Raw genomic sequence first — 14264 nt, 5'->3', positions numbered from 1 at the left:
TATTCTAGGTCTCTTTCATTTCCATATGAATTTTAGAATAAGCTTGTCAATCTCTGCAAAAAGTTCTGCAGGGATTTTGATAGGAATTGTATTGAATCATTAGATTGATTTGGGCAAAACTGACATTTTAGCAATATTGAGTCATACCGTACATAAACATTGTATACATCCTTTTATTTAGGGCTTCTTTAATTTCTCTTAGCAATGTTTTGGAGTTTTCAGTGTACAGATCTTCTTTATCTTTATTCCTATTTCCTATTTTTGTGCTGTTTTATATTTTTCACTTCAATTTCTGATTGTTACAGAAGCACAATTTATTTTTCTACACTAAACTTGTAACACGCAAACTTACAGAATTTGCTTATTAGTTATCGTTACTTTTTTGTAGGTTCCATAGGATTTTATACATATATGATTAATGTCATCTGCAAATAGACAGTTTTACTTCTACCTTTCCAATCTGGATGCCTTTTCCTTGCCTTATTACACTGGCTAGAATCTCCAGTACAATGTTGAAAAGAGGTAGTAAGAATGGATACCCTTGTCTTATTTCTGATCTTAGGATAAAATACTTAGTCATTTGATGTTAAGTATGATGTTAGCTAAGTGTTTTTCATAGATACCTTTACTTAGTTTGAGGAGAATCATTTCTATTCCTAGTTTGCTGGGGAATTTTATCAGGAATGGATGTTAAATTTTGTCAAAGGCTTCTTCTGTATCTATTGAGATAATCATACAGGTTTGTTTTTGGTTTTTAATGGCTTTTCTTTTTTATTCTGTGAATATGGTGAACTACATTGATTCATTTGCAAATATTAACCAACCTTGACTTCCTGGAATAAACACCAGTTAGACATGATATACTATCTTCTGTATACACTGTTGAATTCGATTTGCTAAAGTGTTGCTAAGAAGTTTTGCATTTATATTCATGGCAATTATTGGTCTGCAGGTTTGTTTTTGTTTTTTGCTTGTAATGTCTTTTTCTGGTTTTGTTATCAAAGTAAAGCTGGCCTCATAGAATGTGTTGAGAAGTATTATCTTCTCTTAAATTTTCTGGAAGAATCTGTGCAGTATTGGTATTATTTCCTCTTTAAATACTTGGTAGATTCCCCAGTGAAGCCATGTGCTCCAGTAATTTTCATTGTGGGAATATTTTAACCACAAATTCAATTTATTAACAGACATAGCATTATTTAGGTTATCAGTTTTTCTTGGATGAGCTTTGGTAGTATGTGTCTTGCAAGGAATTTTTTCCATTAAATGTAAGTTGTCAAAGTATAAAGTTGTTAATAATATTTCCATATTATCCTTTTAATATCTATAGATTTTGTAGTGGTGTTGCCTCTCTTACTCTTGATATTAGAAATTTGTGTCCTTTTTTCCCCTGATCAATTTGGCTAGAGGTTTAGCAATTTTATTGATATTTTATTGCTCTTGGCTGCACTGATTTTCTCCATTTTTCTCCATTTAACTGATTTTCACTCTGATCATGTGTGCTTCCTTTGTTTCTTACATGATTTTTTTTTTTTTTTTTGGCTGTACCACACGCTAAGAGGAATCTTAGTTCCCCAACCAAGGATCGAACCCATGTCCCCTGCAGTGGTAGCACAGATTCTTAACCACTAGACTGCCAGGGAAGTCCCTTACATGGGTTTTAACTTGTTATTTTTCCCCTCTTGCTTGTGCTTCGATTTGAGATCTTTATTCTTTTCTAGTAATTTATAGCAATATAATTTAATGCTGCTAATCATTTAATAATTAATAATTTAATACATTTCCTCTTAAGTATTGCTTTAGAGACATCCCACAAATTCTGATAAATTGCATTTCATTTAGTTCAATATACATTTTCACTTATCTTTTGTTTTCTTCTTTGACCCATGTATTATATAGAAATGTGTTATTTAGTTTCCAAATATTCAAGGATTTTCCATTTATCTTTCTGTTATTAATTTCTAATTTAATATCATTGCCGTCAAAGGATACACTTTGTATGTCTTGAATCTTTTAAAATTTATGGGGACTTCCCTGGTGGCACAGTGGTTAAGAATCTGCCTGCCAATGCAGGGGACACGGGTTCAAGCCCTGGTCCAGGAAGATTCCACCTGCTGCGGAGCAACTAAGCCCATGCACCACAACTACTGAGCCTGACCTCTAGAGCCTGTGAGCCAGAACTACTGAAGCCCACACGCCTAGAGCCCTTGCTCCACTGCAATGAGAAGCCCGCACACCGCAACAAAGAGTATCCTCCGCTCGCCGCAACTAGAGAAGAAGCTTGTGTGCAGCAATGAAGACCCAATACAGCCAAAAATAAAAATAAATAAATAAATTTATTTTAAATAAATAAATAAATAAAGGAATAAAATTTATGGAAGCTTGTTTTATGGTCTAAATTGATGTGTATTGTATGCAACTGAAAAGAACCTATATTCAGCTATTGTTAAGTAGAGTATTCTTTAAAGGTAAATTAGGTCAAGTTGGTTGATACTGTTGTTCAAGTCTTCTACATCTTAATGCTTTATTTCTCTTTCTTCTATCAATTATTGAAGGAGTGTTGAACTCTCTGAATTTAATTATGGATTTGTTCATTTCTCCTCGCAATTCAATCAAATTTTGATCCATGTATTTTTAAGCTCTGTTATTAGATGCATAAATATTTAGGATTTTTATGTCCTTTTGATGAATCAAGCCTTATAGCATTATGAAATGACTTTCTGCCCCTAGTAATATTCTTTGCTCTGAAATATACTCTGTCTAGTATTTTAGCTTCTCCAGCTTTCTTTTGATTAGTGTTAGCACGGAATTTTTCCCCCTATCCTTCCACTTTTAACCTATTTGTGTCTTCCTATCCAAGTTTGGTTTCATTTAAGAACATTATAGTTGGGTCTTGCTTCTTTTTTTTTTTTTTTTTTTCTTTTTAACAAAATCTGACCACCTCTGCCTTTTAACTGTGATATGTAGATTATTTAATGACATTATTGATATGCTTAGGTTTAAATCTACCATATTATTCTTTGTTTTCTATTTGTCCCATCTGTTCTTTTTTCCCTTTTCCTGTTTCTCTGCCTCCTTTGGGAATAATTGAGTATTTTTTATGGTTCCACATCATCTCCTTTCTGGGATCATTACCTATAATGCTTTGCTTTTTTATTTTAGTAGTTGCTTTGAGGTTTATAGTATATGTCTTTATCTTAACGTAGTCTACTTCTAAGTGCTCTTATACCATCTCATATATAATATCAGAATACAATAGTATCAATATATACTTACAATAGTATATTTCCGTTTCATCCCTCTTTAGGCTTTGTGCTATTGCTGTCATACAGCATACTTCCACATAAGTTTTAAACCCCCCAAAAATCACTGATATTATTTTTGCTGTAAGCAATCAATTATCTTAACAATTTAAACAATTTTTTAAAAAGTCTTATATTTTACTCCCTTTGTGTGGTCAAATATACATGTAATTAGAGTTCTTGGAGAGAATGGGGGAAAGGCGGACAGAAGAAAATATTTGATGAAATAATGGAGAAAATTCTTTCCACATGTGATGCAAATGATAAATCTACAGATACTAGAAGCCCAACAAAATCCAAGCACATGAATCAGGAAGAAAACTGCAAAAGGTACATTATAATCAAGTTATTTAATGCCAATGATAAAGAGAAAATCTTAAATGCATCCAGAGAAAACAGATACATTCATACAGCAGACTTACATGTATGTTTGACCAACTGAAGTCCTCATGTAGCTCACTGATTCTCTGTTCATTTTACTTTGACTATTTTCTCTGTTCATTTTGGACAGTTTCTACTGCTGTGTCTTCAAGTTCACCAATCTTTTCTTCTGCAGTATCTAATCTATTAATCCCAACCAGTGTAATTTTAGTTTTTACCTCTAGAAGTTTAATTTGTGTGATTTTTCATATTTGCTATTTCCCTACTTAACATGTACAAGCTTTCCTCTAGCTTCAGGAACACAAGGAATATAGTGATAACAACTATTTTAATGTTCTTGTCTAGTAATTCTATATTCTATGCCATTTATGGGTGTCCTTTGGATATTTGAGTTTTCTCCTTATTATGGGTTGAATTTTTATCTTTTGTTTGTCTGTTAATTTGTAACAAGATGCCAGACATTGTGAATTTTACCTGCTGTCAGATATTTCTGTGTTCTGTTAAACATTCTTGAACTTTTTTCTGAGATGTAGTTAAGTTCACTGTAAACACTTGATCCCTTCAAGTCTTGCTTTTAAGCTTGGTTAGGTGAGACCAGAGCAGTGTTTAGTATAGGGCTAATTTTTCTCCACTAGTGGACTTCATCAAAACTAATAACTTCTGTTCTTCAAAGGACACAGTTAAAAAAATGAAAAGACAAGACACAGGATGGAAGAAAATATTTTCAAAATAAACAACCTGACAAAAAACAGGCAAAAGATTTTAGGAGACACTTCATCAAACAAAACATAGCATGGCAAAAAGGTGATCAACATCATTAATCATTAGGGAAATGCAAATTTAAACCACAATGACATATTGCTACACCCCTGTTAGAAATGTTCAAAAACAAAAACAAAAAAACTGACCATACCAAGTTATGACAATGATTTTACGCAACTGTACAAGTACTTTGAAAAACTGGCACTTTCTCGTAAAGCTGAATATTCACTTAGCATACATTCCAGCAATACAACACCACTCCTAAGATATTTACCCAAGAGAAATGAAAACCTATGCTCACACCAAAACTTATGTTCAAATATTTATAGTGGCTTTATTCATAATTGCCAGAAACTAGAAGCAAACACATGAGCTTCAGCTGGTTCAACAAACTTTGGCACATCCATACAATGGAATACTACGCAGCAATAGAAAGGAAAAAAGATCTGATATACATAACAACATGGATTAATCTCAAATAATTACACTATGTGAAAGAAACAGACTCAAAAGTCTATATACTGTAAAATCCCACTTATATGACATTCTGGAAAATTTGGGGAAAATGATAGGGACAAAAAAAGAGATAACTAGTTGCTGGGGTTGGGGATGGGCATTAGGGTTGACTACAAAGGGGCATACGGGGAGTTCTGGGGGGAATGGAAATGTTCTCTGTCTTGATAGTGGTGGTAGTTATGTGACTGTATGTGTTGGTTAAACTCATAGAGCCATACAGTAAAAAGGGTAAAATCTGTTATATGAAAAGTGTACCTCAATAAATCTGACTTTTTAAAAAGCCAAAGGAAGAATTTGCCCCCACTGATATTAAGGTTCTTTCTGAGAATCCATTCCAAAACCCTGGTGGCACTTCCCAGAGTCTCGTTCCAAACATTCTGAGCAATGAGGACAACTTCATTTGTTTGTTTGTTTTACTTTCTTGCCACACCGCGCAGCATGCAGAACTTCCCCGACCAGGGATCGAACCCGTGCTCCCTGCAGTGGAAGCATGGAGTCTTAACCACTGGCCTGCCAGGGAAGTCCGAGGACAACTTTAGAATCGGAAGAGAGCTCCTGAGGGGTGGTGAGGGGATAAGTGGAGAAAGAAATTTGGCACCCATCTAAAATAAAATTTTAGGTAAAAGTAAAGTCTACTCCACTGAAAAAGTGATGGTTTTAGACATTATAAAACAAATCAGAGAATGTCAGGACACCTCACTGTCAAATTCTCCGTCAAGTCTCCTATGAGGCAGAGAACTGGGTAAGACTTGAAGATCTGAGTTCCAAGTCCAGCTTTGAGTTACCTGCTGTGATAACCCTGGATTTCAGCAAGTCGTTTAACCTCTTTGGGCCCCACTTTCCTCATTTGGTAAAAGAGGGCAGCAGACCAGCGTGGTATAATGAATATATTTGGTCTTAGTCCTGATTCCTGGCACAAAGCTCCTAAAATTCTTGGAATTCCCTGAGGGATAGGAATGTCTGTTGTTATTCATAATGGGCCCCTTCTGGGCACTCCAGAGTTTATGCTAACAAGGCAGCTGAGGGTGGGGCCCCTCGGTAGCCTCAGGATGGGGCTGGTCACAAGAAAGATCCAGCGATTGTGTGTTCTTCCTTAGACCTGGGGAGCTCTCATCTTTGCCAGTCAGTCTATGCTCTTTCTCTGTAAATTCCCATGATTTTAACTACAGTCTATTTGCTCAGGAGTTCCAAATTCATACCTCCTGTGTATATGGCTATATGTCTGGGTGGCCCCCAGGAAACTTACTCTCAGACTGAACTCCCTGTTTTCCTTCCTAAACCTACTCCCTCCCCACCCCCGCCCCGATAGTGCCAACACACCCACTGTCACCAAATCCAGAAACCCAGAAGCCATTTTCGACTCCTCCCTCTCCCCTACTTTTCCCATCATCCAGGCAGCTGCCAAACCTTGACGTTTTAACCTCCTGATAATCCCCAAATCTCTCCGCAGCTCTACATCTCTATTACCATTGCCCTAATTCCAGTCCTTGTTTGCCTCTGGCCTGGACTACTGCCAACAGCTTCCTAGCTGCCATGTTCCCTGCCATGTTCCTGTCTGCCTGACATGCATCCTTGACACAGACCCCAAAACTGTCGTTCTAAAATACACATCGAGCATCTCCCTCAAACCCCTCGGCAACCTACAGCACTGGTCCTTACCATTTGAATCACGAATCCCACTGAAAAATCTGATGAAAGCAATTAATCTTCACACACACATACACACACCCCGTGAAGGATGCAACGGACCCCCTGAATTCCATCCAGAGACTCTTGGACCACATGATAACACCCAAGTCCTTTATCACATCAGTAAAACACTCCTTACACATCACACACGGAGCCTCTGGTAACTCAGAATTTTTTTTTTAAGAAAGCTACCCATTGAACAGGCTTCAATTTTCTGAGTCACAACCTTTTTTTTTTTTTAATATTTACTTATTTATCTTTGGCTGCATTGGGTCTTCGTTGCTGTGCACGGGCTTTCTCTAGTTGCGGCGAGCGGGGGCTACTCTTCGTTGCGGTGGCTTCTCTTGTTGTGGAGCGCAGGCTCTAGGCGCGCGGGCTCAGTAGTTGTGGCTCGCGGGCTCTAGAGTGCAGGTTCAGTAGTTGTGGCGCACGGGCTTAGTTGCTCCGCAGCATGTGGGATCTTCCCGGACCAGGGATTGAACCCGTGTCCCCTGCATTGACAGGCGGATTCTCAACCACTGCGCCACCAGGGGAGCCCCTCACAACTTTTTAAATGAGGGTTCCCCTATCCTCAGACATTGTGCCTCAGCAACCGGGATGGAATTACAGTTTCCGTCTACCCCGTGTTTCTGACCTCTGTACCATTTTCTTCACTGTCCTATTTGCCTGGAATGTCCTGATCCTCCCCTTTCCCTGTCAAGTCTTACCTTTCTAATCAAGGGTCTGGCATCATCTCCTCTTGGAGGCCTTGCCTTATTTTTTCAGTCTGCATTAGAGGCTCAGCCTCGGTGCTTATTTCTAAAATTACACTGCAATTTTCCTTTTACATGCTTACCCTTTGCCACCAACGCCCCTAACATTAGACTGAGCAGGAACCAGGACTGTCTGGCACCTACTGGACTACATGGTGCTCCAAAGGGTCTAAGAAGGCAAGGAGGAAAATCCTGTGACTCTAAATCCTGATGCTTTCTTCTGCAAAGCACCTGCCTAACAAGGGAAGCAGCTGCACTTTACAGGTATTATCTGATGAAGGAGTAAGACACTGCTTATCTCCTTTTCTCAGATGAGGAACTTAAGTGCAGAGGCACTCCCTGCCAGAATAAAGAATTCATGTTTCCTAACTGTGTTGCTCGTCCTGGCACATCCATCTGCATCACCTCCAAGAACAGAATCCCTAACATTGGGAACATCGTAACTCAAATAGCAAAGCAGTTGAAGACTGAATTCCGTGGATATCTTAAAATCAAAACACAATGGTTTAAAGAAATAATGACAATATCCTGTTTTAAAGTAGACTGTAAATAATTTTATGGAGGATTCTTGGCTACCAATTGACTTACAATGACAGCAGTGAAAAAATATTTTTACTGTTTAACCTAAAAAATAACAATAGTTCCTCTTTTAGGATCTTATGCAATTCCTCTAGCCACAAAAGAACACTGTGTGTGTACTTTATATTATTTTTAACTTTCCTCTACATGTGTCGGGACCCGTCGAACAGAATTGCGTGATTCCAACTAACGACCATCGGAGTTCTACAAAAGCTTTCATCACTTGAGAACCAAGGATGATCCAGCCACAGGGGTAATTCAGTCACTTACGTGTAAAGCTCACAGACCCCCCCCAAAGACAGAAAAACCTTTGGCCACACAACCATGGCTACCTAAGAAGTAGCTAAGGCTTTTTTAGAAATCTTGATGGAAAAATATTAAGATCACAAAGTCACCTGATGAAAACCAAAAGCTCTATTCAGGCAAACCATCTACTGTGAGAGTCACAAGACTTTGCTATTTCAGAGTGAATAAAGGATGGAGCATAGTGGCAAGACAAAGCTAAGCAAATTACAAAGCAGGCCAAGCTAATTTTCAGCCCCTCAATTTCCCCTCTGCAAATTCTTATTCCTGTCCTCTCCAAGATCCCTTTCAAACTCAAGAAAAATGATAAAATACAATACTTTTGAGATTATTTGCTTTTTTGCCCAAATCAGAATCTTGACCCAAAGATTAAGGCAATATCTGGTGGCTACTTGGGGATCCAGCAAGATCGCAATCTTGAACACTGACTGGTAAGGGCTCTTGTCACATTGCTTTGTGAGTTTCACTAGAGAATGACCAGATGAGGGGAATAAAAAGAATTGTGGAGAAAGTCATGAAGCTGAGCCATCCTGTGGACTTCTCAGCTGAGCAGGGATACTCCCTGGGGAGTAAAATGCAGTCCACAAATTTGTTCCAAGAACCATTTGGAAAATTACTTCTTCCTAGGACCTAAAAAAAAAAATGGCCATGTTTCACCCTGGAACAGCCCATTTGTTTTATTTTAAATGGAAGCCGTTGCTTTCCCACAACCATTAAACACAGCATATCCATGTTTAAGTAGTTTTAGGGAACAACAACCCTGGGATTCCTATTGTGACCTGGTCAAAGCTTCCTTCACTGAAGCATGCTGTTTTTCATCCACAGATATTTAGTGATCACGATAAATGTGTTGGAAGGTTTAACTCACTGAAAGCAAGCTCTGTGCTGAAACGTGTTCTTGGGGAAAGGCGATGACCACGCATTTTTAAAATAGAACGGAATTAACTATTTATATGTAAGTTCCCACCTCCCCATCTCTTTCATCTTTGTACCCCCATACGCCTAGCACTGAAATAGGTATTCAATAAAAGTTTGTCAAATAAAAAAATTCTCTTTCTTTCTCATGCAGGTTTCCTCTTCCTCTTTCTTAAGTCTTCCCTGGAATATAAGTAAGTCTTCCTCCCCCACAATTAATATCTCGTTACCTGACTGTTTTTCAGTCAAACAACAGGAGACTTCAATAACACCACCAACAAAATCTTTACTGATAACTAAGAATTAATGAAAGTGCCTTTTTAGCTATAAAAAGTAGAGCCAAGTAGTTCATAATTAAACCTAAGAGGATAATTTAACTATAGATCCACGTGACGTACCCAAGAAGAAATGAACAGCCAAATCTAAATTTGTATGACGGTAACAATTAGAACCAAGACTTTTAGGATCGAAGGGGGACCTTAACACCAGGTCACCAAGTCTGGTGTCCCATCCAATTCAAACCAATCTTTGCATAGCATCCCTTCCCTCACCCTCCTCCTGAATTGGTCCCCTGTAGGCTACCAGCTCACAAGAAGGCAAATAGTAAGATAAGCAGCAAGGGCAAAGGATGTCAACTAAAATGTGTAGGTCAAAGCTCTGAATAGAATTTTCTGACACTAATGAGAGAAATAGTTATCAGTTACTGAAATATTGAACTCCTCCTCCTCCTCGCCACGATCAGCACACAATGCAGCTAAGGCCATGGAGAGTACGTGTCCATTCTTTAAATACTACTTAGAAAACCTCATTATTTATGAAAGGTAGAGCTTACAATATAAGGGAAATGGGGATGGCATCCAAAAATTCAAGGAATGTAAAGCTTTTAAACATTTAAAGTCCTCATTTTTAAGCTTCTCACTTTGTGCTTCTTCATTCAAGAAAATCTGTAATAGCAAGTGTTGGCAAAGATGTGAGGAACCGGAGCTCCCATATACTGCTAGTGGGAATGTAAATTGGTAAAACCACTTTGGAAAACTGTTTGACCGTACCTACCAAAACTGACATATGCCTTCCCTTATCATCTAGGAATTCGACCTGAGGGTATCATCCAAAGAGAAATGGGTGTTTCTGTCCCCCCAAAACATGTAAAAGAATATTCACAGCCATGTTATGTTTCATTTCACAAAATTGGAGACAACCAAAATGTTCTTCAACAATAATGGATAATTAAATTGTATAATCTATTCATACTAAGGAAGAGCACCTGGCAATGGGAAAAACAACAACACTGTTACTAAGAACAAGGTTGAATCTCATAATCACAACGTTGAGTGAAAAAAGCTGGACATTTAAAAAAAACAATGATTTGGTTTACATGAAGTTCAAAAAACAGGCAAAACCATGGTATCAGAAGTCAGAATAGTGGCTACCTTTGGGGGGTATAATCTGAGAGGGGGCGGAGTTAGAAGTGCTCTGTGTCTTGATCGGATAATGATTAGGCGGTTACACAAACACTAATGGAGTTGTACTATTAAGATGTGTGCATATTTGCTCTATGTGAATTACACCTAATTTAGAAAAATCTGGAGAGAGATGTAGGAATTTCTGAGATTGTCCCTAAATATAAAAGAATTCAATGCAGCTTAACTATAGTTTCATGTACTGATGTTTATACTTTCCGAAAGCCTTTGTATGCTGCTGAAAAATCCACTTACTACTAATGTTATACATAACAGAAAGCTAACTTTTTGTAATAGAATCTGAAAAACATATTGTACCATACATTTGAAATGTACATATTTCCCAATTAACAAAGATGTTTAGGAAATGCAAGATGTTTTTCCACTCTTTTCCCCCTTATGTTACATTTTTTTTAACTCTATAATTCTGAATTACTTGAAACAAAATCTATTGGAAATAATTCCTGCACGTCCATACTGCAAATATTTTCTTTATGTACCACAGACGATTCAAGACAGGCTGCTAGAATTTTGGAGCTGGAGGAGTCACAGCCGGACTCCCTCACTGGACAGAGCACAACGCCGGGGCCGGGGGCAGTGAGGGTTGGTCCCCCAAGGCTGCAGATCTAGGACCGGGACCGGAGGCTCCCTGGCTCCCAAAACTCTGTCTCCTTCACCCTAAACGCAAATCAACCCTCTCGTTTTTCCAAATAGATGAACTGGATCTAAAGGGTGTTTTTTTGGTTTTTTTGTTTTTTTTCCAGTAACAACTGTGCTACCCAGAATATTTGGGAACAGTCAGCTGAGTCCTTGAAAAGCCCCTTGGGGTTTAATGCCGGGATAAAAATCGAGTACAGGAGGAGGGGGTAGCTAGTATTTTAAGATGTAAATCCCCTTTGCATAATATTTCCAAAGCAACTATTCATTGATCCAACCGACATTCGGCGGGTTGGGGGTCGTCACCCGAGATGACTCGCTTTGGGGGAGAACGCGGGCGCATCTTGCCATCAGAGTTCACTCCCTAAATCAAAACCTCAAAAGAGGAGTTAAAGACGCCACCCACAAGTCTACGGTAGCCGGGGTCGGTGCAGGCGAGGTCCCGGCCCCCCGGCGCCCAGCTCGGGGCCGCAGAATCGGGCTGCCGGCCCACTACCCGGGCGCGCGGGCCGAGCGGGCAGCCAGAGAGGCGGGCGGGCGGGGCGGCCGCGGCCCCGGCCCCGGGCAGCGCTTCGGCGAGGCCGCCTGCGGGGTCGGGGCCGCCGGTGGGTCCCGCGGCCCGAGTCGGAGCGGCGACGCGAGAGGAGGGGGAGGAGGACGCGGGGTGGGCCAGGCCGGGGCCGCGGGCGGGTTCTGGGCGAGCCTGGAGGGCGCGAAGGAGGGGAGGGGCGCGGGAGCGAGGGAAGGAGCGGGGCGGGGAAGCGCGCGGCGGCGGCGGGGACGGAGGAGGCGCGCGCCCGGTCCCCGCGCGGGGTGGGGGCCGGGGGCCGCGGGGGCTCGAGCGGGCGAGCGGGGCCTTACCGAGCAGCGGCAGCCGGCCGCCGAGGCGCGCCAACGCCGGCATGGCCTCCCGAGCCCGGGGTCCCCAGGCCGCGCCGGCCCAGCCCTGCGATGCCGCCCTCAGCGGCGCGCCCCGCGCTGCAGGTGGCTCGCTTAAGGATGCGCGTCACCGACCGCAAATTCCCTCGGACTGGTGCAAAGTAGACGGGGGGGAGGATCCCTCTCCCCACCGGCAGGGGCTGTGCCGGGGCGCCGGGGCCTGGCGCAGCGCTGCGGCCGAGCCCACGTGCCCACCGTGGTCCGCAGCCCGAGCTCCGCGGCGCCCGGGGCCCCCCGACTGTGGCGGGGGAGACTGGGCGCGGTTCCGCGGCTCCGGCTGGGGAGGAGGCACGGCCAGAGCCGCCTGGCCCCCGGGCGTCCCGGAACCCGCTGGTTCGGATCCCGGAGCGTGGGGAGTGCAGGCAGCCAGCCCCTCGCGCGCGGGGGGCTCTGAGGCCGCAGGATGGGAGCTACATCCGCGCCACACGCGGGCGCCTCTGGCTGGCGCGCAGGCGAGCAGAGGGTCGGGGTCCACGCCCGGTGGATCCTAACTGCGGACCGATTTTCTTTGTCTCCCCCTCCATCTCCTAGGATGCCCAGGACGCTGTCCACGGCGGCAGCGAGAAAAACAGGCTCGGTTTCAATGTCAACCAAGGCAAGCAGGGAGGCTGAAAACCAGCCATAGAAACAAAAGCGGAACACACAGTGCATCCCAGGGGATGTACTGAATTAACCATTCCGTAATTCTTGTTCTTCATCACATAATATTTCAAGTTGAAATTATTTTCATGGCAATAATTTGAAGATTTGGAAAGCCTTGGATGCCGGCTCTGATTCTTCCCTTAACCAGCCCTTGACCTTCCCAAGCACTTGTTCTCTCGGAGTCCCAGTTTACTCACCTGTAAATGAGCGCAGTGGACCACGTGGTTTATAATGTGTCTCCAGGTTCTAGGAATTCCATGCTTTTAATTATTTTAATCATGTTCTAATCAAGCGTGATAATTGACAGTGGGCGTTCTCGGCCCTACAATCCTTTTCCTCAGCTGTAGTCTACAGTAGGATAATTTTCTCCTCTAGAGCATAACAGAAACTTTAAAAGTGGTGCAGCCACTATGGAAAACAATGTGACAATTTCTCCAAAAATTAAAAATAGAATTACCATATGATCCAGCAATTGCACTTCTGGGTATATACCCAAAAGAATTGAAAGCAGGGTAATGAAACGATATCTGTACACCCATATTCATAGCAACAGTTTTCACAATAGCCAAAAGGTGGAAGCAACACAGATGTCCATCTACAGATGAATGGATAAACAAAATCAGGTGAATAGATAAACAAATATGGTATATACATACAATTGGACTGTTATTCAGCCTTAAAAAGGAAGGAAATTCTGCACATGCTACAACATGGATGAACCTTGAGGACATGTTAAGTGCAATAAACCAGCCACAAAAACACAAACGCTGTGATTCTACCTATATAAGTTACCTAGAGTAGTCAAATTTATAGAGACAGAAAGAGTGGTTGGGACTGGGGGCTGGGGAGAGGGGGAATGGAGAGTTGTTGTTTGGTGGGGACAGAGTTTCAGTTTTGCAAGATGAAGAGAGTTCTGGAGATAGGTTGCACAACAATGTGCATGTATTTAACACAACTGTACACTTAAAAATGGTTAAGATGGTAAATTTTATGTTACGTGCATTTTTACCACAATGGAAAGTAAAAAAAAAAAAAATTTTTTTTAAGCACCTACCTTAGGTTAGACAGAGCTAGAGAAAGAAACGTTGAGTTCAGTGAGACATGAACAAATAAAAGCAGTGAAGCAGGCTGGTGATGGGAAGAAAAGTGGGCTAGCAAGCCTTCCAATTGCTAAGATCTAAGGCATTACCTTTTATTTACAGCTTGATTACTGCTTTCAAAGAAACTAATGATTACAAGTTTGAAACATATCAGCTTGGGTGGAGCACTGTTCAAGGACACAAAATCAATTCAAAATTTATTGCTGCTTTTTCAAAGAATCTTAGACACAAGGCAGAAATCTGTGAGGAGAGGTAGTAAAAGGGGAGAAA

General features: G+C 41.4%; 1 protein-coding gene across 1 annotated transcript in view; it reads right to left on the bottom strand.

Moving 5' to 3' along the window:
- The window catches only part of FLT3 (fms related receptor tyrosine kinase 3), an 83536-nt gene extending 71292 nt beyond the window's left edge, over positions 1-12244 (bottom strand). The window contains exon 1 of the mRNA XM_082435552.1: positions 12175-12244. Within this exon, the coding sequence (XP_082291678.1) occupies positions 12175-12217 (43 nt within the window). The 5' untranslated portion in view covers positions 12218-12244. The remainder of the gene's footprint in view (positions 1-12174) is intronic.
- Between the last annotated feature and the right edge of the window lie 2020 nt (positions 12245-14264).

Source organism: Balaenoptera physalus (assembly GCF_965194825.1).
Source record: "Balaenoptera physalus genome assembly, chromosome: 18".
Lineage (NCBI taxonomy): Eukaryota > Metazoa > Chordata > Mammalia > Artiodactyla > Balaenopteridae > Balaenoptera > Balaenoptera physalus.
The sequence above is the reverse complement of the archived record's forward strand: the minus strand, read 5'-3'. Positions and strand labels throughout refer to the sequence as shown.